The following is a 25,038-nucleotide window of genomic DNA, read 5'->3' on the forward strand; positions in this document are numbered from 1 at the left end:
ACTCAATACATGTACAGTATTGGAATTGACACAATTATTTTCATTTGAAATCAACGAGTTCACGGTGGGAAGTAAAATGTATTTGCTATTCTTGGACATTTTTTAGATAAACCTGAAGAGACAGCATTTTAACAACACTGCTGTAATCGCGCTGGTTCCTTTTCGCTAAATGCGATCCAAATAGAATCGGCCTAGTTAAATTTCAAAAATCGCAACTGACTGAACAAAATAAATCATAATGCCTCATTTTTCAAATGGAAACTTTGTGGGGGGGGGGGGGGGGGGTTTCGAAGCTAATGGAGCCCCATCATCGAGAGGTGATTAATACACATTGCAAGTAAGTACGCGGAATTTGTATCATCTTTACTCACTGTTCAAACCTTAGGCTTTGAACTATTTACGTAAAAATGGAGAGTTGAAAAATTGAAGCCGGGAGCTTGAATCGAACAGGCGGTGTTCAACTCGAAACCAGCTAGACCGGGCAACCAAAACCGAAAAGCTTGAGTGACGTCTGAAAATGTTCAAGTCGCACTAAAGCCTCGGTTCCACCATAGAGTACATAGAGTCGTAATGTAAGTGGGAGAGCTAGCGCCACTTTGAGGCAATTCCCAAGTCCCGAATTCCGGGACTCCTGAGCGGAGCCGGGTCACTTTTTCGATACATAATCGATTGTTTGCGATGCATAATCGATTGTTTGCGATACACGGGGGCCCGGTCATGGAATCACTACGTATTCCACACCGTCATTTTGGATCGAATATGTATCGCAAAAGTGAAACGCACACCGGGCTCGGAACTCGTCGAGCAGAACATGCCGCCAGCTCTCCATTTACATTATGACTCTGTGTACTCTATGGGTTCCGCAGGGAGTCCCGAGGTTGTCCACGTCGAGTCAACCGAGCGTTAGAGCCGCGCTACCGGGTGCAATGATTATACGAACCCATCCCTTGCCATATACAGGGGTGAAGGGCACGTTTAAAATAATTGCACTCCCTGGTAAAAATTGGCGATCGGAGCTGCGTTTCGAAATACCAGAGGAGTTCTTATAGCCGACTAAAGAGGGCTATTGAAAATCATATAACTGGCTGTAGAAAGCGGAGCAAATCATATAGCCGGGCTATACGAAGCTATAAAAAAGTATACAGTCGGGCTATAGCTCCTATCGCCGGGCTTTACACTTTATCGCCATTGGCTATAAAAGGCTATAAGAAATTGTGTAGAAATTCGTGTGCTTTGGAAATCATTAAGTTTGATACGGAACTACCTTAATATTTACAAAACACACATTATATTTTCCTTTAAAACATTTTTTTTTTTTTTCATCAATTAAAATGAGAAAAGTCCATACAGAGTGTGCAAACATTTCAAAATCATGAGTTGAAAAACGCTGACTTCGCGAGATTAAATATTAGAGCCTGACACAAAGCAGAGCGGCGACGCACTGGCGCCTACAAACCTAACAGGGATACTTCACGCATTGCGCAATGCGTGAAGTATCCCTGTTAGGTTTGTAGGCGCCAATGCGCGTTTCGCACTCTCTGCCCGCCCGCCGCGCCGCAGCGCGCCACAGCGTCTGAAGCAACTATTTCACACCAGAGGTATTGCACAGTATCATAAGAAATTGAAGGCGCTCCAACATATTAAGAACGACAGGCATCCTTCAAAAGTACGAAGCTTTCCTCGCAAAATAAATCAAGATACTACGGCACAAAAAGAGAGCGGTAGTCCAAAAACTAACTAAGTCATCCGTATTTAGTAACGCTTGAAATTGTACAGCTGGCTACAGAAGTTATAGGAAATCTTACAGCCGGCTTTAGGTCTATGGTATTTTGGAACACAGATTCTACTGCCAATTTTTACCAGGGCAGATACAGAAAAAATTTCGTGTTGATCGGAGTGGTGCGCCATACTTAAAAACGCAATTGTTGCGCGGCCGATTCTGCGTCGCGCGCTGCTTGTGGAACCGTGGCTTACCGTCATCTCTGTGCGGTCGACTGACAGGACAGGACATCGAGAGGGAATCGGACGACCGATAATGATTTTCGCTGCTGAGAAAACACCGACACGGTGAAAATCGTGTGTAGGCCGGCCTTGTCTCGGGCTGTATTTCCGGCCCGATCGTGAGTATTTACTCCAGCGATGAATCGTATTCGATAGTCGCTCGATGCATCGTTTGGTTCAAAACAATAGAACATAACCTCAAACATAGATTTTAGGATTTCTGTTGGAAAAGCTGAAAGTGAGAAAATTCCTGACGATTTCATTTTTCACAACCATTTTATACTCTTAAGGTGATTCGTCAAGCTCGAGTGACGTGGTTGAACTGGCATGCGATATATCGCATCGATTGGGTCAAAAATCTCGGCAGATTTTGAATTTTTAGCATAAAAAAGGACGATAGCTCCTGCGCATGAGCCTAAAGAATCATTCTAAACCCAAAAATTGGCAAAATTGAGAGAAATGAAAGCAGAATAGTGTTTGGAAAAAAAACCTCGCATTCGATGTAGCTATCGATTTCGATTTTCTGTTTTTTTGAAACACTATTCTGCTTTCATTTCTCTGAATTTTACCAAGTTTTGGGTTTAGAATGATTCTTTATGCCCATGAGGAGAGGCTATCGTCCTTTTTTTTTTGCTAAAAATTCAAAATCTGCCGAGATTTTTTACCTACTCGATGCGATATATCGCATGCCAGTTCGACCACGTCACTTGCGCTTGACGAATCACCTCAAACATCTATCACATAGATGAAACAGAACATATCCCGTTCCCTCGGACTACTCAATTGACTTTTGAGGCTATGTTTACATGTTGAACCATTCGATATCGATACAATCTCACCTGTTTGATGTATCGAATACGATCCATTTACTCCGGCAACACTCTTTTTCCGCTCATCACTATAGTTTCGATGGCAGCTCATTGATCTTGTTGTATCCATAATCAGGCAGCCGCCTGATTATTGGAATTTACAGACGACCCTGGTAAAAATGGCAAGTGCTCAGATCAGTAGCACTTGCCTTTGGAACAGACCTAAGCACTGATGTCAGTGCTGCCGGGCGCTGATCTGCTACCTCAGTGTTAGGTCTGTTCCAAAGGCAAGTGCCTCTGATGTAAGTGGCACTGATCTAAGTGTCTCAGACGTAAGCGGAGTGGAAACTCCCAGAAATACTGTACAGGCAAAAATTTCGTTAATTACCGATCCTGCCAGGTACGTTAAGTCACTACTTGACGATCAGGGAGGGCTGCTGTGAGTTTTCAATCCCAAGCAAGTATCACAATCTTCAGGGGACATCGCTCGTTCCCATGCGGTCTCCAATCTAAGTACTAACTACGCCCGACGTAAGTTAATTTCGGTGATCGTCCTAGCGGTTGAACCACTACACTACCTGCGCGTGTACGTGTTAGGGGCGTAATTCTACCATTTCAGGGCCCCCATTGGGGTAATTTTGCCAGCAAATGATGATTTTGTCTTTGAATGTGAATCCGATACTTAATTTTTCTATTATTCTTTTTTAATCAATCAACATGTAAATGAAGTTTTGTAAGTTACGTTTCTTTGCAAAAAAAATGGATCGCACTAAAATTCAAAATTAAAGCTAATGATGCAAAAAAAATAATGAAAGTTGAAATTATACAAAAAATATAAATTAGCAGATACAAAAATTGAAAGTAAAGGAGTAAAAAAGTTAGAAAAGAATTGAAAATAAAGTAGGAAAATTTTAAAAAAAATTGAGACTGAAACATTTTAAAAACAGTTAAAACTGAAAAAAATTAAAACCAAATTTAAAACTACTATTTTTTTTTTATAAAAAAATAATAATGCTTAAATAAATATATCTAAATACATATTTTAGCGGTGATAATATTTTTATCGATCTCATTTTTTGTTGTGTTTTAATTATTTAAGTGTCATCTTAAACGAAGAGGGTAAAACAAATTATTCAAGAGTGTGGCTACTTAAACTAGTTTTCCTTCCCTCTTAGAAAATCCCACCTTCTACAAAATATGCCTCTCTGAAAGATAAAGTTTGTGGTCACCGTGTCCCGAGGAAATATTCCCCCACGAAAATGAAATAGGGTGGGGGAAGGGGGAGCCATCTCTACTTTTTGGGAGTGAGTGCGGTTCGATTAAGATTGATGTCAGAGACTTACCCTCTGAACCAAGTCCTGACCTCAGTCCCGCTTACCTCAGAGACATCTCTGCACTTAGGTAAGTCTTTCTCCCGACGTCAGTGCCTCTTACCTCAGTGCTGACTTCTTGGGTAAGTGCTTTAACACTTACGTCAGAGAAAACTGAACTGACCTCAGAGCAAATTGCACTGACCTCAGTGGAAAATTCACTGACCTAACACTTGCCATTTTTACCAGGGGAAGCTATACGCAAAAAAGACGAATGGAAAATTAAACGATCCTTTTGTTGGAAGCGGGTGGTTGCGATGGACATAGGAAGTGAGTAATAGACCAACTAACGGCAACCCACGTGAAATGATCTAGCGAGTCCATCATATTTCCTCTTAATCTACAGCAACCAACCCTTTAAACCAATTAAATCGCGCTCCATACCCTCAGATCTTCTTGGTCTATAGCTTTGTCTATCAATTTCAATGATCAGCTCGCTATATTCGTAGTCATTTATTAGTAAGCTCCATTTCTTAAGACCGGGTTTATAGTCGATCTTAAAAATTTATCTGGGACGAGATCCTTCAGGATGCGCTTCGAACGAATCGGAGTACCTATCTACGAAGCTATTTATTGTATTCTAGGAATTCATATACCTAAACAGAGCGGTAAGGTGTGGCAGCTCTACAATATTGTAATCAAAGTTCTGAAAATTTATTATGAGATATGGGCAGGCCCCCCACATTCATCGGTGGGCCCCGGGGTCGGATCAGTTAGCGGGCCTCCCTTTTAGTAAACGATCTAAGGGGGGTTTGGGAGCCACCCCCGAAATTTTTTTAAAATTTTGCCTCCAATCTGAGTAATTTCATGCCATTTCCGCACTTATTCAGATTACTTTATGTAAGATTTTTCCCCTTTCAAAATCTCAGAAATATTGCAGTTGTTTGAAAATGTGTACTGAGCTGTTATGAAAAAGATCAACATTCGACGTAAAAAATGTTTTCTTTTTTATTTTCATTTTTTTTATATAGAAAAAAAAACCATTGTAAACTTAAAATGTGTAAAGTGAACTATTGAATCAGTTCTGACGTGGGTAAGATTGGAACTTTTGTGCTTCTGGGAGGCCCTGCCGGGCCCCCCCAGGCCGCGGGCCCCGGGGCTGGAGTCCCGGTAACCCGAATTTATATCAGTGGCGTGGCGTGAATTGCGATGTATCGATTGGTAGGTATGTCATTTAAACCTATGGTAAAGAATCGATTATTAAGGTGTTCGCTGCGAACACCCTGTTTATCGATCCTTTTCCATAGGTTTAAATGGCATAACAATCAATACATCGCAATTCACGCCACGCCAGTGTAAATTGAAAACTAGAAAAGCGGACGTCGCTTATTGATTCGATGTGCAAATAAGAGGTATCATAACGCCATCAAGGATACAGAAAATTTCTTCCAATTTTGACCACGTATGCAAATCGATTTCCCACACGGATCAGGTTTCTTTGAAGACAATAGGAAGCAAATATAGAAAGCTTTCCCTCCGGGCCACCAAACTTCTTCACTTTAAAGACGCCAGGACAATGAAAACTTTGAAAAAAATCCGACACCCCCCCCCCCCCCACCGTTTTTCACGTTCGTAAGGAGTTTCCCCATTTAGCCTGTTCCCACGGTGGTTCCCTCCATTGAACGCGACCGGACGAATTGCACGGGCTGCAACGCAGTGGGAGGTGGACCTCCCTAGATCACTTGGATTGCATTTTGCAAAAAGGAACCACTATCTCTGGCTCTTCCGTGCTGTTTCTAAAATGAGCCAGAAATAGTGGTTCCTTATTGCAAAATGTAATCCACTTGGATTCACCTTGATCAGCTACTATTTTTGGAAGTTCCCACATAGTTCACTTGCAGAGTGTCGATCTCGACCACCTGTGCCAGACTTCTTCCTCAGTACAATGAAAAAAACTCCGGCCGTGCAAGCCGAACTTACGGGTTATACAGACATAACGTCCGCGTTCCGGGCTCAGGGTCCGAAAGTACCGGGCTTGGCACCCGGGGCAATCGAAGCTACGGCCCCAGCACCTGGAACTTTCGACCTCTAGGTCGTAAGAGGTCGGAAACGGTGGAGATGGAAGGGAAATCCACCCCCAGAAAAAAATCTAAATTTTGCTGTCCCGAGGCCGCTCGCCCCCCTTTGGTGGGTAAAGGGGGGCCTTACTTTGAAATTCGAGGTATACATCAGACTTTTAAAATTTTGGCATCGATACCAGAGGGTACAGACATTTTTAACAAAAATTGACACCAAGAAATCTAAAACCGGCCCCGAAATACTGATTTCCATGAGTGAGGTACCGAGTTCCCCTCCACAAAATGCTGGTTCACCAGAGAATTTACGCTTAGGCTTAGAAAAAAATGTTTCCATGGAAAATCAACTCTAAGAAATCCTGATTTGACGGTCCCATAAATTCCCGGGGTTTCTCTAGAGGGGCAGAGGCAGTATAAACTGGTTAAATTTTCGAGCTCAGGGTCCCTTTGCTCCCCAGCCTTTGCTCGGGGGGCTTCAAGACTGTTATCTTTGGTATCATTGGGGTCGATTACCCACACAAATTTTTTTTTCTGAGCTTAAGTATCAGGGGAGCCTGAGCAAAACTCTATCTCACACCTTGGGGGCCAGTATTTCAGACCCAAGTGGGCCAATAGTGGATACCTGGGAGTCAAGTTAGGTTTTCTTGGTGTCAATTTAGGTTAACCTCGGTAATAGAGTCTTGCAATCAAAACCAGGGGAGAAAGGGTGATCCTGATTTAGACTAATTTTACGTTAGGCATGGGACCTCCTGAATAATTGGCAAAAACCTGTAATATTTTTCCTTTCGTAATTTTCCTTCCACCCTCTCACTCCCTTGTAAGTAAGAGATGGGGAATCATTGTTATCTTTTAGAAGGATCTAATTTCTGAGTTAAGTATTTGTTTAGTTTCCTTGAGGTTCGTGAAAATTGTTAATTAACGATTTTAGGTTATAGACTGCTTTACATTTCCCTCCGTAACCATGTGCACTACCAAATCAGGTAACACCTCTTGCTGTCTGAAATTATTCTAAATGCTAGGATCTGCTAGGCAACCTACTATCAATAAAATCAACTAAATGAAATGTCTCACGTTTTAAAACTTTGGCTAGGTACCTATCTATCATTATTTCTTAATAATTTCTGGAAATGTGACTAAGCAAAATAAATTTAAAAATTCAGAGGTTTATTGCTCCTATCACTCTTAAAAAACATGCAAGAAAATTGAGACTATGATCTTTAGGTGAACATATTTGTGGAACAACTTGTAAATGAGCAGGTGCATACAATCAATACCGCTTGATCCAGCTAAGTTACAAAAGCTTAAGCCATTGGAGTAGGGGCGCAATGCTTAACGTACATAGAATTGGTCTGAGGTAGTGAATTTTTTTACCCTGCCCTTACATGGAAAAAGTTTCTAACGTCGGTGCCAAAATATGAGAAGGGTATGCTCGTTATCTGGAGCAACCTATCATTTGACGGTGGAATACATTGAAAATAAGGAGCGCCCGTAGTCCATAAAAGATTGTAATTTCACATGTGAGGGAGTACCAATGTAGGATGAGATGAGAAATCTTTTTAATCAGTGTTACCTTCAACCTAGGTGCAAGGCGGCAACTCTTAATTCAACATTCTAACATAAATTCTGCGATTTAGCTGGGGCAATTGAAGCCTGCTCTGAAATGTTTCTGCATAACGTCAAAGTATGGATGAAGAGGAAAATACTTCATTTCTACGGTGAGGGCTGGAAGTCTTTAATGTAAAGGCCATTGACTAAAATTTAAAACATTGAAATAAAGGATTACTTTCACTTACAGGTTTAACCTTCTCACTATCAGTCTTTGCTGTCAACGATGTGTTCAGTCTTATTTTCCAGCAGTCTTCTTGGGAGGCCCATGAGGCCAAGATTGTGAACTTAGGGGTGAGCACTTCGACACATACTTGAACTTTCTTAAAATACCGATCGAAATTAATTTAATCTCACGGGTATTGTAACTTCACTCGGAACTTCATAATCACACGACCGCCATTGTTGTTTTCTATTTACCTTACCGTCCATGATGGCAACCTGTGAAAAATTGTTCACCATGTTAGTTTCCATGAGGACGAGTTCAGTGTTTTCAGTATGAATAAAATGAGTCTAATAATCTGGAATATTTATCTAAGACTCTGATAAATTCTTTCTGAAATGAAATTTTTAAGACTAGAGTTATTACGCCTTGTGGCCTTGTAAAATATTAGTCGTGACCCCGGATTTTTGGTGCAGAAATTCAATGTAAGGTTTGCACTTCCGAACCACTTCACCAAGTACCTTCAAAAATATTTGGTCACATTTCACATTCTAATCAGTTGTCTGTCAACATTTTTCTAATTTCAATTTTTTTAATGTACGTCCATGCATTAGTTATCAAGATATAAGTGTAAGTGCGTCATAAGTAATCATCGAAATAAACATTACCGGTCGTTTAGCTTTTCCCTATCTATTCAACCGCCCTGACCACCTTCAACAACCCAACTTCTTGTGCTTGATAGTGTTATCATTAAATCAGGTTTTTCTATAACAAAACAATTGTCTTCCTCACTTACTATCAGTCAAAGAGATAAGGATTTGGACGCACTCCTAGGAAGTGGGCTGATACGTTGAATTTTTCTCACTTTGTAGATTTTACCTGTCACTACCGCTTTCAACTCGCATCAGCACCGAGCTCAGGTCAGTATTATAGCATTTTTTATGTCCCTTCATCATTACATATCGACGGTGTAAGTCGGCTATCACTTATCTCGTTTGCGGTGCCTGAAAATCTCCGCCTCTATCTTATTTTTTTAAAGGAGAACAAATTGACACCATTCCTTGAAGTTAAGTAATGCAGAATTTTCTTCGCACAGAGAAGAAAAATCACGGTAGTTCTAAAAAATTGCCGTTGAGTAGTTTTTCATTTAAAAAATTAAGTATGGCAAGAAGTCTGCGGCGACGCAAACCAAGTTATGTGACTGCCGACATACACCGTTGATACGGACAAAGGAAAACACTAATAATTTGTCACCCACACACAAAGACACATTGCCATCATGTCAATCTAAAAAAGAAACAGTGAGGTAATCAATTCCTCATCCTCAAGCCATATTGCCTCATTTCTTTGTCCTCGGCACCATGTGACAGCAATAATAAAGATCAGTCTAGAATGAAAGTGTACTATCAGTAGGGGGATTCATGGAAATTTTTTCCGTTAGTGGGTTCTAATAAATTGCGCCAGGTTTTTTTGCACATTTTATGTTCCTCAGGATATGTACCGCAAGTTTCTAAAGGTAATATCCCAATAGAGTAAGGCCCCTGAGAGTAAGCAATTACCAAGGAGTTGTGAACTATTCTAAGGCAGCTATGTGTTAATATCAATAGTATTGAAGTTTTGTGTCTTCATCAGAGTCCATGCCAAATAAGATATGCTCCTCCGAAGTACAAGAAGAGATCCACCATCTTTACTCTTGCTTCCACAATGCTGAACTGTAGACTGATGATCTTCTGTCGCACCCTTTGAGTGTGTAAGTAAATTTATTTGAAGTGGACATTACTTACTTTGTCCTAGAATTGTTGCTTCAATTTGGTTTTTTTGAGAATCAACCAATTTTTAAGCTGAAAATTTTCATTGAATACCCATTCTCGTAGACAAAGAAAATAAATCCTTTTATCAGCTTTTTTAGTTGTAAATTTCCTATTTTATTGTTGTTTTGCACAATTCTTGAATCTTTCAACATCGCATTTATTTAAGTATGTCGTTGAAAATCAAATTTTAATTTTTTTCTCCTCAATTCCAGCTATGATCAAGAAATCAGGAGGCTTTCAGAGGCGCAGAAGTTTGTCAATGCCGAATATTCCTGTTAAGACGGAAGGAGGAGCAACCTCTTCCAAACCTCCAATGGCAGAAAAATCTGACAATGACAAGTTATCAGAAGCGGATCTGCAACACATAAAATTCATCCAGGCTCTAGCACGGAAAGTTTTGGCGGAGGTGGAACAGGAGAAGAGGAAAGCGGAGGCTCTCAGTCGCATAGCCCCTTTAGAGGAAGAGCTACATTTAGTGAAGAGAAATTTGGAAGCTGTTGGGAGCCGTTTATCTCAGCTTCAAGAGATCAAAGGAAAAATAGATGATCTGGAAATGGCTGAAAAGAAATGTGACCAGTGTTTCCCCATACTGAAAAAAATTAATGTTAATTTCATAGAAAATCTATCTCATGCTTTGGAAGGAAGTAATTGCAATTTAAAGGTTAAAAATATCATCCTTCCTAAAAGTGAGGAAGACATCAGGGAGCTGTTGCAGCTTGTAAATAATACTGTTAAACAAATTGAATCATTGTGTCATTGTGAAACAGATGGTAGTTGCAGTATACTAGAGTATGCAAGCATAATTTCAGAAATGGAAGCTCTTAGTGGGAAAATTGCTGATTGTCAGGAAAAAATCCCTCATCTTGAGAGGAAACTAGCAGACGTAAACCTTGAACATACTGCAAAGGAAATAATGTTAACAACAAAAAAACGACATACCATGGCAAAGCGTGCTTAATTTAAGTAATGAAGTTTTAAAAGAAAATTATAATAAATATAAGGAAGAAATCTTTATTTAAAATCATTGACTTTCAACATTTTTTCTCTCATCCTGTCATGACCTTTTCATTGGGAAGGTTTTTTATAGCCTGCATGAATAAGTTCCCCATATCGATAGATAGAAAGGACCATTGGCTGCTCAGCACTAATAGAAGATCATCCGAAATTATTAGAAAATGACCTGAATAATGTCTTTATTTGATTCCTCAATTCCAACTTAAATTCAGATGGTAATTCTGTTCCAAGTAAGTATGGATTAGGTGACCGTAAGCACCATCCTGGAAACTGCCAACTTAGAACTTTAGCCAAGTCTCCTCACTTGTAATGACTGTAACCAGTTGGATTTTAAATTTGAAACCTTTTTTCTGTACTTTCTCACACACTTAAAGTTAAGTGATTTAAAATGCAAACTTTGCAACTTACCCAAAATACTCACCAATACTTCAGCAAAATATGAACCAAAGTTATAAAAGTTTGTAAACAAATTAAGAAGGGTTTCCTAAATCGTGTATTTTATTGATATATATTTTTAACAAGTCTTTCCTAATTTTTTTTCTTTTTTTTTCTTTCTTTTTTTTTGTTACATTGAGGGTAGGGTGAAGGCAATTTATCTGCCTATTTCAACTTGTTTGCTGAATAAGATTAATATTTATTGTTTCAGAAATCTATCGCAGCAACAATAAATACCGCCATATCGTGTAGGGTGATAATTTTTTATTTCAAGACAATCCAACTTTTTTGTCCCAATGCCCCGAAAGTAATATTCAACTCCTTCATCTACTTTTGATAATTTTCATGGCTCTAAGTTGGTTAATATCTGAGATTCGCTATGAAGTAAGTTTACCCACTTTCAGATTTGAACACATCATTTTGAGTTTTGTATTACTTTCAATGCTAAAATGTACTAAAATGAAGACAGCAGATTCTCTGATGCACCCCAGTGAGCAAAACCTCTTTGGTGTGAACTCTATGTAAAACTATAGGTACCATATTACATTATTGTGTAATCAGAACCATGGTCCAATATAGAATAGATTTTTAGGTATTGAAAGGGTCAAGATACGAATCTATAAGTAATTGAGTTAAGTTTGTTCTGAATGGTTTTTTTTTTTTTTTTTGGAAACATAAGGATATATTTTGAACTTCCCTCACCAGGAAGACATCAATAAAACTAACAAGCAGGTAACTTAAAAGCAGTTTCATCTTTGAAAGGTTTTTCGATGAAAATCTAAAATTAAAATTTCTCTTATTACTGGGATGACTGGGCGTAGAGTGCTACAAGGAGATTGTGGCATTTCTTGAATTTTGGCCAGAGCCGCAGATACTTGTATATGGTTTCTCTCTTCCTCCTTACAACTCGCGTCGTGTACTCGATGCAATGCACGCATTATATTTTTGAATTTTTGCGCCTTTAACAGCAGAACTTTCCTTCTTTCTAATTGGCCAATGACAAAATACTGACAGTGCAGTCTGGATCAAGTGACAAATCGAAAATTCACAACATCTTTGTTCACAACCGAGAGGAGAAAAAAGGCGAAACATCTAATAATTGTAACAAACTGCAAAAATTACTCACCAAAAATTTTATTTTTACGATTTCCAACCATTCTGTTACGTAATCTTTTTGAGTTTTTTCCCAGCAGAAAGTTGAGCAATTTTCAGTTTGAATCTTTAACAACCCTGTTGTTATTATTCCCCTTATCAGCACCCATGTGTGTTTCTTTTATCTATCGGTGTTCACTGAAATATTTCACACTATTGATATAGAATTCTTTTAATTTTTTTTATTGCAGTTCGCTTTAATCTTCCCTTGAAAAGTTTGACTAGTTTGCATTGTGTGTCCAGTTATTAGAGCAGTCTACCTACATATCAAACGGAATCTTCACTGTGTCGTGGACAGAGACTCCTCAACTGTCTGATCGATCATTATTTTGAGTTACTTCAGAAAGAATTAGTTACATGGCTTCTGAATTTTCAGGTAAGAGATTAATCAAAATGTTTCCCTATTTTCCCTGAAACAACAAAAGGTGAAAGACTTGCTTTACGGTGATTCGTCAAGCTTAAGTGACATGTTCGTACTGGCTTGCGATACATTGCTTCGTTTGATGTGGGTCGGTAGCCGAAATAAATGAGACGCTGATGATCACTCAAAGATGTTTATTATAACGATTATAACGAAATCACGACTTGAACAGGAAGGGGCTGGATCTGGCTGGTGGCCAGTCTGTCTGTGGGTGCCCCGTTGCCAGGCGGCAGTGAGCATGGTGGCCTAACAGGTGCATGGCCAGTCCCCAGTTCTTAGCTGATCAGGTGAATTCGCTGATTTCTGTCACGTTATCCTCGTCGCCATGATGTGGGTCGGTAGCCGAAATAAATGAGACGCTGATGATCACTCAAAGATGTTTATTATAACGATTATAACGAAATCACGACTTGAACAGGAAGGGGCTGGATCTGGCTGGTGGCCAGTCTGTCTGTGGGTGCCCCGTTGCCAGGTCGGGCACACACCCTATTGAGTAAGGCTATGATGCCATATAGCCTTACTGCATCGTTGAGGTAAAAAATATCGGCATATTTTGAAAGTGATAAGAAGTGACTTGCCTGGCACATTCTCAAGATCTTATTATTTGCAATATTCAAATCTAGCACTCAAAAAAGTCCTCAGTCCTGAATGTTTATGGAAGTGGCTGGACAATGGATAGTTCAGAAACGCTCTGATAAGAAAGAACCCATGTAGAATCCCCCCCCCCCCCTCATTGTCCTATCAATTTCTTCTATTCTACTTAATTTTTAATAAACACTCCTTACTTGGTGTTTGTTTTAGCTGCCTTCAAAAAACTGAAGGAATCCGATTCGTATCGGAAAACAATTGCTGAAAATGAAAAATCGGGTGGCAGCACAAGCAGTGAAGCACCCAAAAGTGGTAGTAGCTCTGGAAGCAGTGGTCACGCAGTTCTGGTGAACCCAAAACAGGTGAGGTGATTCTTACTTGGTCATTTATTTCCTCGGGCACCAAGAAATTTTAGTTGTCACAAATGTAGGTAATTGCCTACTTAACATAAAAGGAATCAATTACTCTGTTCTATTCATCAGAAAAATTCTCATAACTAGCCGTCTACTCTTTATTTAGTTCATGGAAGGTAAAAACTTTTCATCCCCAATTATTCTCAATTATTTTTTCCCCCAAAGACGGGTGGAGCTTAATTCTCAGGACAAGTAAGCATATATAAGAATCTGTGCAAAATTGGTCACTCAAGGCTATTTGAGGATAACACTTGTCACCGTGTCCGGGAGCTTGTTGATGGTAGACTTGGGATGGAATCAGCATGCCCACCTGTGGACCATGCTGTTAATACACAGTGGCAACACTAACATTTGTGGCTCAAAGTGCCTTGCAGGTTGTCCAGTGATGATTCTCTCAAGTTGGCAACACTGGTTTTTGTCCATTTAAATGTATGTTGGTCACATGTACATTCTGTTTGACAGTTGCGAGAAGAAAGCACAGTCGCCAGTGGCCCTCTGCCTTTTGTGCGCATGCATACTTGCTCAGGATTTAAAAATGCTACAGTCCCAGCCCTGAAAATAATTCAGAGTAATTGTAGTCCCTAATTGTCTTGGATTAGTCACTTCGAAACCTCCCTTAAACTACTTTTCTAGAGAATGATATGCATACAACTGTTTTTATCCACCCTTACAACAGGGCATTTCAACATCTCAGCACCCAGAGACTTGAACCATTCGCATTATGTATTTAGCCTCTACAACTTTATATAATTTTGTTTTCAGCGAGGGAATCCAATCCTCAAATCCATCTGCAATGTTCCATGGGAGTTTAATGATGGTATTATCCCTGATTACGTCATGGGCAAAACGTCTTGCGCTCTGTTTCTTTCTCTCAGATATCATAATCTCAAGCCAGACTACATCAATGAAAGGATCAAACAACTTGGCAAACTTTACGAACTTAGAGTTTTGCTTGTTCAGGTAAGGCCATCAGTAGTTCTCAACACCAAAATACCAGGGATGCAGAATATGGCAGAGCCTGGGAGCCCTGTAGATTTAGGAAATTAAAAAACAAAAACTTTGTATGTTTCCTGTTAGCAATAGTTGAGAAATAACAGAAAAATTTGTTGATTTTTTTAAGTTTTTTGGCTCACTGCGTAATTGTGACCTTTTCGCAGAGAGAGGAAAGTTCTTTAAGGAAGAGGAAATTTCGAGGGTGCGATTACAATTAATTTTTGCTCAAAAAATCCTTCTGCACCCTTGCAAAATATCAATGAGTACTCTTCTTGCTTTTCTTCAGAGAGAAACCTTTGTAAAGCAATGGCTGACCAAAAAAAAAAGAAGATTGAATTAGATAAAAAAAAAAAAAAAAATAAGTACCAAGTTTTCATTTTTTATAGAAAACAACAATTGGTATGTTCAATGCCATCTACAAAATTTTTTAGTGTGTTTGTCGTCTCAGAATTCTCTGTATCAACCTACATATCTGTAAAGTATGAAATTTTAGGCAATTCGATTCAGCCTCTCAAAACCTTAAGTGTTCTTTTGTCAAAAATTTCTTTGGTCATACAACTTTGAAAATCCTCATTAATTTTTTAGCTCTTGATCTTAAAATTACTATAACTAGCTGTCCGATAAAATAGTTTTCTTATCGCAATGTTTTCTATTTTTTAATTTGAAGGCCCTTTTCTTTTGGTGGCCACTTTCGATCAGTATTTTAAATGTTTTCTATCTACGGAATTTTTTCAATTATAGGTGGATATGAAAGACCCTCACCATGCATTGAAACACTTAACGCGCGTCTGTCTGCTAACAGATCTGACTCTAATGTTGGCATGGACTCCAGAGGAGGCAGGAAAAATAATTGAAACTTACAAAATATTTGAGCACAAGCCTCCCGACTTGATCATGGAGAAAGCAGAAACAGACCCCCATATAAAGGTATTCCTCCTCTTAGAGATCAAAATAAAATAGACATATCTAAGTAATTTTAGTTTTTTTCAAAGAGGCTGCAAAGCTTGAGTTTAACTTCTTTTTTCTAATTGAAAATTATCATTTTCAGCAATTGGCAGTGGTTTAGGAAGTTCCATTCTTGCGAACATTTCACCTATCTCTGGTCGTCCAGTTTGCTCTGAGTCCCCTCTTATATACCTCAAGAAGTATCTTTGGACATTTTCCACTAGCCATTCAGAAAATACTCTTGAGAGAAGTGACAAAGATTGCACAACATTTTCTGCAACGATGATGTCATCTACTCCGTTAGTAAAATATGACAAAATCTGCAACTTAGTTTTGTAGCGGCACCACTGAAACAGTTCACATGCTACTAGAAAAAAAAATAAAGACATCATACCACTTCTGTATTATGAAAAGGGGTTTTTTGGAGTTTGTGACCTCTTTAAAAAGCAAGAGAGAAACTTGTAATTATTTCTCTCTCTAGAAACTCTTTTCATTGTAAAAACAATTCGACCTGTTTTCAAGTGCCATACTATTTCTTTTCTTTTTTCCAGATCACAAGCGCATTAACAACAGTACGTTCAGTCAATAAAAGTGACGCTGCAACTTTGTTGGACACTTTTGGTTCACTAAGTGGAATCATACGAGCCTCGCAAGATGCGCTTAGCTTATGTCCTGGATTTGGACCACAGAAGGCAGCGCGGCTCCATAAAGCCCTGAGACAGCCATTTTTAAAAGCAGACAATGTCAATAGGAAACAAACTGGAATACTCAAGTACCTTGGTTCCTCTCAACAGTCAAGCTCTTCATAGCATAACATGTTGTTGATTTCTGAGAACATATTTGTTGAATTTGTAAAGTTTTCTACGTTCCTGTTTTAAATTTAGTACAATTGTTCCTGAAAGATATTGTATAATGTTGTACATATCCATAAATTATTTTTAAAAACTTGATGTTTTCCACTACAAAGTTGCATTAATTTATACTTAGATCTAGGCAACTATTAGTGATTAAGTTTTGTAAGTATTTAAATAACTTTTCTATCTAATAAAGCTCATGAATTTTTTAGAGCACTGTGTAATTATTTTTTAAGAAATGACCACCAATCTTAAATTAAAAATTAGGTGATGACTATTATAGAAAGAGCAATTACTGTACCATGAGTTCCACAGAATCCAATTGTTTTTGTTTTGTAAATTTGATTTGACTCATGAACATCTTTAGGAGGTCTAATAGACCACTAGACATAATGGTGATAGGTCAAATGTCCAAAAACAGTAGAAAAACAAGGGAGGAAAAACGGGAAACAAGGCTAAAATACACAATGAAAAAAACAGAGACGTTTCGACTCAAAACTGAGTCATTTTCAGTCGGAAATGTTACAATAAAAAATTTAAAAAATAGTGTATTTTCCGAAGAAAATACACTGAAAAACGATGAAAAATCTACATCCTACCTGGCGGTGGCCGGGATCTGAGAAAAAAAAAATCATTTTTTTTTTCAGATCCCAGCCACCACCAGATAGGACTCAGATTTTTCATCGTTTTTTAAAATTTTTTATTGTAACATTTCCGACTGAAAATGATTCAGTTTTGAGTCGAAACGTCTAGGTTTTCATCATTGTGTATTGTAGCCTTGTTTCCCGTTTTTCCTCCCTTGTTTTTTCTACTGTCACCATTGTCTGGGGCTGCTCGATAAAAATTTGTAACTATAAATATAAAAATCTATCGATTTATAGGTAAAAAAATTAAATTATTTACAATTGGACTGACATGCAGTTAGATGCATTGAACTGTTTTGCACACTGTAAGGAAACATATGAAATGACTTTTTGAAATTGTAACCTCTCATCAGTGAATAAAATCCACAATAAACTGAGCCTACAGTGAGTCGTTAATCATCACATATTGAAAATTAAATCACATAAACCACAGTCGACGACCTCAATGCGACCTGATCAGTGAACGAGTGATTTTGATATCATCTACTGGCCGTTCATTTTTATCCGTTTCAACAAGCCCTATTCTTTTGACAACATTCATTCCTGAGTGGACACGTCCTGTAAACAGAAAACAGGCTTTAAAAAAAAAGAATATATAACAGAGATAATAAAACTTGACATAACATTGATGAAACTGAGGTAAACTCACAAAATCAGAGACTTTGGCTCCTATAACATGACTTGAGTTAGAGAATTTAGATACAGCCTCAAACTAGAAAAACATGAAGAGTTATAGGCCTGGTGTGCACTGTCTTTTCTAGGCGATTGATTACTGCAACGTCGAATTAGCAATTAATTCTGACTTCCTCAAAATCGATCACCACAGTCAACAAACTTAGTAGCAAGTCTTTGGAGTTTCTTACCTAGCTGTATCTAATCAGTTTAAATAAACTTTGGTTGAACAACTTATTGTGGCAATGGGGCACTAAACAAGGTAGGAACTGAATCACTCTAGGGTAGGTGGGGGTAAGATTACGCACGGGGTTAAAATACGCACCTTACTTTTTTCGCACGCTTTGTTAGAATTTATGATGGCACCGGGTGTTGGTTGTTGGCAACACTGAGTTCCACTTGTTGACGAAGTTTTGTGCGAAGCGGATGTGTGTTGACGGAATTATAAGGCAAGTTCACTTTTCATGCGAAAAAGATCGATTTTTTTAGTATTTGTATTGTCTGTTGTGAGTAGAATAGTTGATTGAAAAAATCGGACGGGCATCATATCTAAGTGTTATAGTGTTGGCTTTAATAATCCGTAGTTGTTTTCACACCTCAGGCCTTGGGCTCAAAGTTTTAGTTTATGCTGTCCAATGTTTACAAATGGGGCAAGAATACGCAGCCAGAATGGGGCAAAAGTACGCGCCCAAAAGTGGGGCGTAGAGGGGGGGGGGGGTGTAAAGGAACTTCAAAATTGAAGATGTAGGCAACTCAGTATTTTAATACATTTTTATGTTCCTTTGTTCAATTTGGGCACTTGAAACTTTTTTCTTTTTCCTGTTAAAAAAAAATTGACTTCGAACTTTCACTTGACAATTTTTTTGTTTGATTAAGAAACAATGCGAATTTATTCTCAAGTATCATCGTGAATTTTCTTCACTCTCAGCCACGGGTTACCTTTAATTTGTAATATTTTTACTTTTTGGATTCCTTTTCCTGTTCCATCCTTCTTTTTATAGGTACCTTTATAGTGGGAGACATAGCCCTGCTCCTTTGTTCTCTTTCATGTCATTCATGGTACTTAATTAAGAATACACATAATATACACAAAATATTTTCATTAAACAAGTTACCGAAAATTGTATGTTTTTTGTCAAGCCACTGAGTTGGTGCCAATGTGATGAAGAACTGAGATCCATTTGTGTTAGGCCCAGAGTTTGCCATTGATAGTATACCAGCACCTACAGAAAAATCAGAACTAATTTAGTGCAGTGAAATAAAACATTCCTATCTGCTTGAGAAGATATGATAGATTGAAGAGACAAACTCTCTCATGATTTATGGGCTCTCTTTCCAGAGCTCTCCTCTTTTGTTCATCATAGTACGCCTTTAGAGAGAAAAAAATACTCTAAAACTGACTTTTGAGCATCATTTAAAATGGATATGTACGTACAGCTCAAATGAGCACTATTGAAAAATTGAAGGCAATATAGTTGCTTCTAAAAAACAAAAAAACTACAGAATATTAATTTACCTGTATGTCTGAGATCTTCATGGATTTCATCATCAAAATGTTTTCCATAAATAGATTGCCCACCTTTGCCTGTGCCAGTGGGATCACCTCCTGAAACAGATAATTTGATTTCTTACAAAAAACCTAATTTAGGATAAGCTGAGATAGAGATAAATAAATAAATCAAGTATTCAATGGTACACGAAAGCTTTGAGGGGCTGCAGTGTAAGTCAGCATAGGGAAAAGACAAAAAATGAAAAAAGTACACAATTATGACAAAAAAGTACAAAAGCACAAAATTAAGACGAAGGATCTGTACCTACCTAGACGACATGCAAAAAAGAGAAGAAAGGAAAAGAAAAATGAAAATGCTTCTTTAATGAAATGGATCAGTATGCTGGTGAAAAGGTATGCAGACAGTACGTCTACAGAAAAAAGGGCTACAAAAAGAAGGGTTATCTTTTTTAGTCTACAGTCAAAACGACTAAGTTAAAATGCCTACTAAAAGTATGTCTACGATTTGTTTGCCCACTTAGAAAATGTCAAAATATTTGTGTTGGCCACTAAAAATAAATAAAATGTATTTATAAAATAAAAAAATAAACAAAGCATGTATAAAATATACATGTTGATATTTACAGGATCAATTATTCGCGAAATGTGCCACACAATTTTTACGCATCAACTTCTGCAGCACTCACAGCCTCGTCCTGTCTTTGGGGATACACTTTCAAATGAGATTCTTACTAGACGACATAAATACGTACTTCGACATTTTTTAAGTAGGCAGTCAAACCAAAGACATTTTAATACCGCAGACATATTATTTACTATCAACATTATTTTAATGGGCATTTTCATGCAGACATTTTAACTGTAGACCAAAAGAGGTAGCCCTTTTTTTTGTAGCCCTTTTTCTTGTAGACCTACTGTCCGTAAACCGGTGAAAACATAGTCATCAGTATCTGATAGAAGGAATCCCAACAAATGAAAAGACAAAAAATGTTGATTAATAATAATCTCTTAAACTTCTCAGAACATCTCACATAGTTTTTAACAGTTGCATTAAGTGTTTACACAATTTTAAAAATTATCAGCAATTTGAACTATGGACATGTCAGCCATAGGTGATTGACACAAATATTTCTGCATGCAGGCGCCTGTGTGACCTTTGTATTGGGTAAGTATACTTCCAAATATTCTTGGAAGTCAACTAGAACTTTGCAACATTTCAATTAAAACAAAGTAAGTATTTCTTGAATCTCTGATTTTAAAGAAAAACATTCTATGTTTACCTTGAATCATGAAATCTCTGATTATCCTGTGAAATTTGGTTCCATTGTAGTACCCTCTTCGCGCGAGCTCAGCAAAGTTGCGACATGTGTTTGGTGCATGCTTCCAGTACAATTCAATGACTATTTCTCCCATCCTGTTTTGAAAAAAAAATTAGAGAAATTAAGGACTTAATCTGCATACTATCAAGTTGGTAATGTACCCTTTGTGTACTTCCAACAGCGGTAATGCTTTGGCTGAAAATCAGTGTTGTGAAAAGAGGTGGAGGTATCGTCAGATAAGTTGGCAGTTGTTTACTTTTGACTGTCACAAGCACTAGACCGATTTCTATTTCTGCGCGCAGCATCGGAGTTGCCCACAGCTATGACTTTAGCCTTGACCTCCTTGATGGCTATTAAACGACTCCAATGCAGTCACTTGCAAACGGAAAGTAAACAACTGCCAGCTTATCTGACGACACCTCTATCAATATTCTGTAGGACACTGTTATACGTCAAAGTAAATGGCTGCTCTTGAATCAATGAGGAGCAAAGGTGTATCGGATGAATCGATCGGTGTGATAGCAGTATACCGGGCACAAGTTAATCTCCTCACATATTTCATACGTTTTTCACTGGGCTGGCCTATTAAAAATAGTGGAGGCAGATAAAAAATCCAGGAATACTTCAGGTATTAAAGACTTATGGTGTCTAAGTGCAGAGAAAAGAGAAGAGACAGGCATGTGCGAAGCAAATTTGTCTCTATCCAAAGTAGACCATGTCAGTGATATATAAATTCATACTTTCAGAAGTATAGTGAGTATCTCTGAGCATGCAGTCCCAATCAGCTTAGATAAAGATCTCCATTTGCAAGAAGAAAAAATATTTCACATGGACCATTATCAATCCCAGACATTGTTGAACTTCAATATGTTGAGTTTGTGTGCATTACTGAATGATTCACCCAGAGCTAGTGAGTTATGTCAGACAATAGTCGAACTGAAGTTGCCTAGCTTCAACAATGATTCTCCGGCTCTACCCGCTAGTTTAACAAAGACGCTAAATAATGGTCAAAAGAAAGCTGTAATGAGAGCTTTCCAGGCGCTGAATCTTATATGCTAATAGAGGGCACGCCTGGTTGTGGCAAAAATGCCTTCCTCCCTTTGATTCTGGCTAAAACTGTGACATGTACGCAGCTACATGAAATTCTTCAATACTAAACATTTCTGCACGAAATACTTGGTGCCTGAAAAATACTCTGTGGTTAATAAAAATGTAGGCCCACAGAAAGAAAAAGAGATGTCAAATTTCAGCTTACGATGTTTCCAAGATAGCAAATTTGGGTTGCCAAATTTTGTCTGGGATACTTGATGACATGATCTACTGGAAATACGAGCTATGACACAATACTGCACTATTTAAGCACCACCTTACGAATTGAACAGGCTGATTTTTCAACTATCAGGCCCGAAATAAGGACTCCGAAGTTGTTAGATGTTTGCTCAAGTCCCTGTCTCAATATTTTCTGTTAGGCTTAAAGTATGTGATTGAAAAGTTTGGATAAGCAAAACAAAATGAACAAATGCAGAGCAATTGGAATAGATCTTAAAAAGTAGCTAAATTCATAGAATTCAAATAAAAGCACTGAGAAAAAATACAAGCGGAATTTTAGCCGGTGACAGGAGATAGAGGTTATGTTTATATTTTCAAATTCAAAACCACTGTTGCCGGCAGAGCAACAAATGAAATGAATTTAGTCTGGTTATTTACTCTAAATAATAATCACATTTTACTGAATTGTTTATGCTATGGGTCCATGACAAAGACGAATATTTAGCTATCACTATCCGTACTCGAATGGAAAGATACCTACTTCATTTCTTGAGTAACATTTACAAATGGATTGCAATTCGCCTTCAATATGCTGCACGGCAATTTTTGTTGCGTGTAACCCAGATTGAGCACAGTTCAGTTTTCAGTTACTCCAGTTACAAGACAATAATAGTGCAACTTCAAAAATGCGTTTCTCGGTGGTGTCTCAAAATCGCCGCTCCTATTTCATTCTCTAAACGAAGACCGAGCCGGATCGTGTCTTGAAATTTTCACGAGATATTCCGCACAGCACCAAAAAAATCATCGAAGTTTCAAAAAAAGACTTAAGTGGTTTTCAGCTCTTTGTCTGAAAATAAAGTATGACAGGAAGTCGAGTTTCTGCACTGCAGTCTTTTCACCGTCGCTTCGCAATTCTCTTCTTTTAAAGCGTTGCTCACACGTTTGACACGTTCCCTACGCTGTTGGAGTGCAAATTATACAAAGAGCGGCCGACCTGAACTTCGGTAACGTTGAAAGTTTGAGACGCAGAAAGCTCTTTTCACGTACAAATAAACGCCTTCAAATAACAAGATATGTAATGAGTTGGATCGGGTCAAGCTTAAGTAAGCAGAAAGGAGCCAAGCCACATCAGATATTGCCAAATTTAATTTTTTGCGCGAAAACGGTTGAGCGGGTGTTTGGGAAAAGTCCATTAAATCTGCATAGAACGAAGCCAATTCCTTAAAATTTTCAAAGGGATTATCCTCACAGTCGTCCTCTTATAAAAAATTAGATTTCCCAGTTAAATTTGGCAATGTCAGATGTGGCTTGATTTATTTCTGCTGACCACAATAGCTCATACTTACTTAATATATCAAGCTTTTTTTCCTTTATAAAAAAATATCCTTACTAATTAAGGGGGTGGCCACATGGACCGCAGCCCATGGCGGCAAATTTAGGGGGCGGCAAATTTTAATTTTTTTAAATGTGGGTGTAAAAAAAATCGGATTCAGAAAAAAAAAATTATCAACCAGAGAAGGGGACAAAATCTCTCTTTCCTGTGAGTATAGTAATTTCTAATTTTGTTGTTTTTCGGTGATACAAGAGACAGCATCTTTAATTAGTCGAGTTAAGAGAGGAACTAAACACCCAAATTTGGCCTGGAGCTCAGCGTTGAGAGGAATGATGACGAGAACTTGAGATGAAAAGGAGAAATCCTCGGCGTGGCGGTCGACATATATGTAACGCATATTAGCGCCTACAAGACTGCATGAATACTTCACCCATTGCGTCAAACACAGTGCGGTCAGGAACGGTTGGCGTGAAACGGCTAGCGCCTACAAGACTGCAGGAATACTTCACGCATTGCGCCAAACACAGTGCGATCAGCTCGGTGCAGCGGCGGAAGTTAAAATAATTATTAGACCACATTTATGTTTGTTCTTTCATAATTTTTTCGTTCGTTTTTTATAAATGGAAGGCCTTGTCCAAACAGGGATGGGTTTGCGGAACTGAACTTTGGTTAGTTTTGACAGGGCTTTCACAAAAAATGTGCCCATAACACAAGAAAACACGTCGCATACACCCCTCCCCCACTGGCTTGTTCACTTGATGGTTTTTATAGATAGTATTCGACAGATCACACAGGTGAAATTATATTGATATCGATTGGTTCAATATGTAACCACAGCCTCAAAAGTCAATAGAAATCTGAGGTAACGGGTCTTATGTGATCGAATTTTTATTCTCTCGAGTACCAAATGGCAATGAAAAGTGAAATTGTTAGGAATTTCTCGTTTTCAGCTTTTCCAAATTAAATCCTAAAATTTTTGTTTGTGGTGATGTTCTATTGTTTTGAACCAAACAATACATCAAACCACTGTCGAATACGATCTATTGATGTTTCAAAACAAATAGGGAGGGGGCGGAAAAATACAGGCGGCCCATTGGCGGCAAGTAGGTAAATACGGCTATGGTACAGAGAAACATTTTGCGAGAAATTTTCGAGTTATTTCTGATGATGGTAAAAAATTTAGTTTTGAAGTATAACCAAAGTGATGTAATGATCGTTTTTTATTAATTTACTTAGGACCTTTCAGCATTTCGCCATCTTCAGAGTACAGTCATTAATACATAAATATATCACAGTTATTACACTTTCGTCCTAAACTTAATAACACACATCAAGGCACATCATACAAATAGTCTTAATCACGAGAAAGTCAATATTACCTAGCGTTGCTTCTAATCAAATTGTAATCATTCCAACTTGATGAATGATTACAATTTGATTAGAAGCAACGCTAGGTAATATTGACTCTCTCGTAATTAAGACTATTTGTATGATGTGCCTTGATGTGTGTTATTAAGTTTAGGACGAAAGTGTAATAACTGTGATATATTTATGTATTAATGACTGTACTCTGAAGATGGCGAAATGCTGAAAGGTCCTAAGTAAATTAATAAAAAACGATCATTACATCACCTTGGTTATACTTCAAAACTAAATTTAAAATGGTGTTGTTCGAATCAAACTTTATTAATGGTAAAAAAGG

At 38.1% G+C, this 25,038-nt stretch overlaps 3 protein-coding genes across 4 annotated transcripts in view; 1 reads left to right on the forward strand and 2 right to left on the reverse strand.

Moving 5' to 3' along the window:
- Positions 1-8,227, reverse strand: part of LOC109034213 (uncharacterized) — a 123,398-nt gene extending 115,171 nt beyond the window's left edge. The window contains exon 1 of one of the 2 annotated variants that reach the window (XM_019047234.2): positions 7,989-8,227. The gene's annotated coding sequence lies outside the window, so the exon portion shown is untranslated. The remainder of the gene's footprint in view (positions 1-7,988) is intronic. The other variant, XM_019047233.2, reaches the window with a different exon arrangement.
- Positions 8,228-8,378: 151 nt separating this feature from the next.
- Positions 8,379-16,800, forward strand: Ercc1 (DNA excision repair protein Ercc1). The gene is made up of 7 exons (XM_072295883.1): positions 8,379-8,883; positions 9,987-11,607; positions 12,567-12,751; positions 13,598-13,746; positions 14,560-14,757; positions 15,532-15,717; positions 16,287-16,800. The coding sequence occupies exons 3-7, from the start codon at positions 12,733-12,735 to the stop codon at positions 16,542-16,544; spliced, it is 810 nt and encodes a 269-aa protein (XP_072151984.1). The 5' UTR covers positions 8,379-8,883; positions 9,987-11,607; positions 12,567-12,732; the 3' UTR covers positions 16,545-16,800.
- A 649-nt stretch (positions 16,801-17,449) lies between these two features.
- Positions 17,450-22,369, reverse strand: Cypl (peptidyl-prolyl cis-trans isomerase-like 1 Cypl). The gene is made up of 5 exons (XM_019047284.2): positions 21,990-22,369; positions 20,696-20,829; positions 19,422-19,511; positions 19,021-19,128; positions 17,450-17,791 (listed from the first exon to the last, which is right to left on the reverse strand). Exons 1-5 carry the CDS (start codon positions 22,046-22,048, stop codon positions 17,676-17,678), a joined length of 507 nt encoding a protein of 168 aa, XP_018902829.1. The 5' UTR covers positions 22,049-22,369; the 3' UTR covers positions 17,450-17,675.
- Between the last annotated feature and the right edge of the window lie 2,669 nt (positions 22,370-25,038).

This window comes from Bemisia tabaci, chromosome 2 (assembly GCF_918797505.1).
Source record: "Bemisia tabaci chromosome 2, PGI_BMITA_v3".
Classification (NCBI taxonomy): domain Eukaryota; kingdom Metazoa; phylum Arthropoda; class Insecta; order Hemiptera; family Aleyrodidae; genus Bemisia; species Bemisia tabaci.